General features: G+C 40.6%; 1 gene segment (V, D, J or C); it reads left to right on the top strand.

Moving 5' to 3' along the window:
* The first annotated feature begins 657 nt into the window (after positions 1 to 657).
* LOC120528018 lies at positions 658 to 1,336 on the top strand. The segment is given in 2 exon segments: positions 658 to 735; positions 867 to 1,336. Coding segments are annotated over 2 exon segments (366 nt in total).
* The last annotated feature ends 267 nt before the right edge of the window (positions 1,337 to 1,603 follow it).

Here is a 1,603-nt window from a genome sequence, read left to right as displayed (position 1 = left end):
AATGGTTAGCATTTGTTACAGCAATATCAGTCAGTCAGTCAGTCATTTTCAAAACGCTATATCCAAACTACAGGGTCACGAAGGTTTGCTGATGCCAATCCCAGCCAACACAGGGCGGATGGCAGGAACAAATCCTGGGCAGGGCGCCAACCCACCACAAGATACACACACCCGCACACAAAGCACACACTAGGAATGATTTAGGATCACCAATGCACCTAACCTGCATGTCTTTGGACTGTGGGAGGAAACTGGAGCACCCGGAGGAAAACTATGCAGACATGGGGAGAACATGCAAACTCCACACAGGTAGGACACTAGCAATTTCATTTTTTGACAAAAGCAAAAAGATTCAGTTAGTGTTACAGCCAAGCCAGCTAATCACACATACAGCTAAACAGCTCATACAGGGATTGGACGGTCAGGTCACCGAGTGTTCAGGACAAAAATGATATCCAGTCTTCCTTAGTTCAAAATGAGTGAGGCTTTGATAAATCCACAAAATGGCAGATGCAAGAATTCTCTCTTCTCTCAGTTCATTGTTAAGCACACCCTCACTTCATTTCCTTTGTTTCTTCCCCATTCAGGATTTGCATACTGACGTCTCTCCTCAAAGCTGCTTGAGACATAAAGAGTGGAGTCACTGAGATCGAGTCAGTTAAACCTGTCTCTAAGACACAGTGGAGATGGATTTCTCACTTCTGTTTTTGGTGACCTTCTTTATGTTGTTTGAAGGTGAGGTCTAGAAATAAATAAATTATCATACCTGTTACGTGAATTCTACTAAGTAGTACTGTAACTGCATTTATATCTAAAAAATAAACTAATTGTACTTTATTTAATCTCTTCTATGCTCTTCTATCCAGGGTCCTGTGGAGATATCATCATGACTCAGTCTCCCTCAAGTCTCTCTGCACGGTCAGGAGAAACCGTCAGCATGAACTGTAAAGCCAGCAGCTCCATTACTGGCAGCTATAAATATCTTTACTGGTATCAGCAGAGAGCAGGAGAAACTCCAAAACTCCTGATTTATTATGCAAGCACTCTACAGTCTGGGATCTCAAGTCGCTTCAGTGGCAGTGGCTCAGGACTTGATTATACGCTGACCATCAGTAACGTGCAGCCTGAAGATGCAGGGCATTACTACTGTAAGCAGCATTACAGCATTCCTCTCACACAGTGACACAGAGCCGTACAAAAACTAACTTCACTTGTCTGTGCAGCTGCTCTTAATTTTTTTGATGATAAGAGATAAGTCACAGGGTTGGCATACATAAGAGATAGAGAGAGAAAAACAGAACAGTAAGAGAGTCTTCTGATCACAACATATTACAGAAAGGGCAGATTGTGAGAAAATGACCCAATCCAGAAAACCTTTAGGGTAAAGAAATAATATTCTGAAATATTTCTATATTACTAGCTGTGTTAGTTGGCTTTGCCTGGAAAACTTCATAAGGCAGTGGGCCTTAGTTATATTGTCGTTGGTTATTAGAATATATTGCAAGTACTTTGCAATTAAGTAAATACTTTCCTGTCTACAGTTTTTGTATTTTTTTTTTTTTTAAATAAAAAGCTAATATTACTAGCAGGAAATATGGCATAG

The sequence above is a fragment of the Polypterus senegalus genome, chromosome 4 (assembly GCF_016835505.1).
Source record: "Polypterus senegalus isolate Bchr_013 chromosome 4, ASM1683550v1, whole genome shotgun sequence".
NCBI classification, from domain to species: domain Eukaryota; kingdom Metazoa; phylum Chordata; class Cladistia; order Polypteriformes; family Polypteridae; genus Polypterus; species Polypterus senegalus.
The sequence above is the reverse complement of the archived record's forward strand: the minus strand, read 5'-3'. Positions and strand labels throughout refer to the sequence as shown.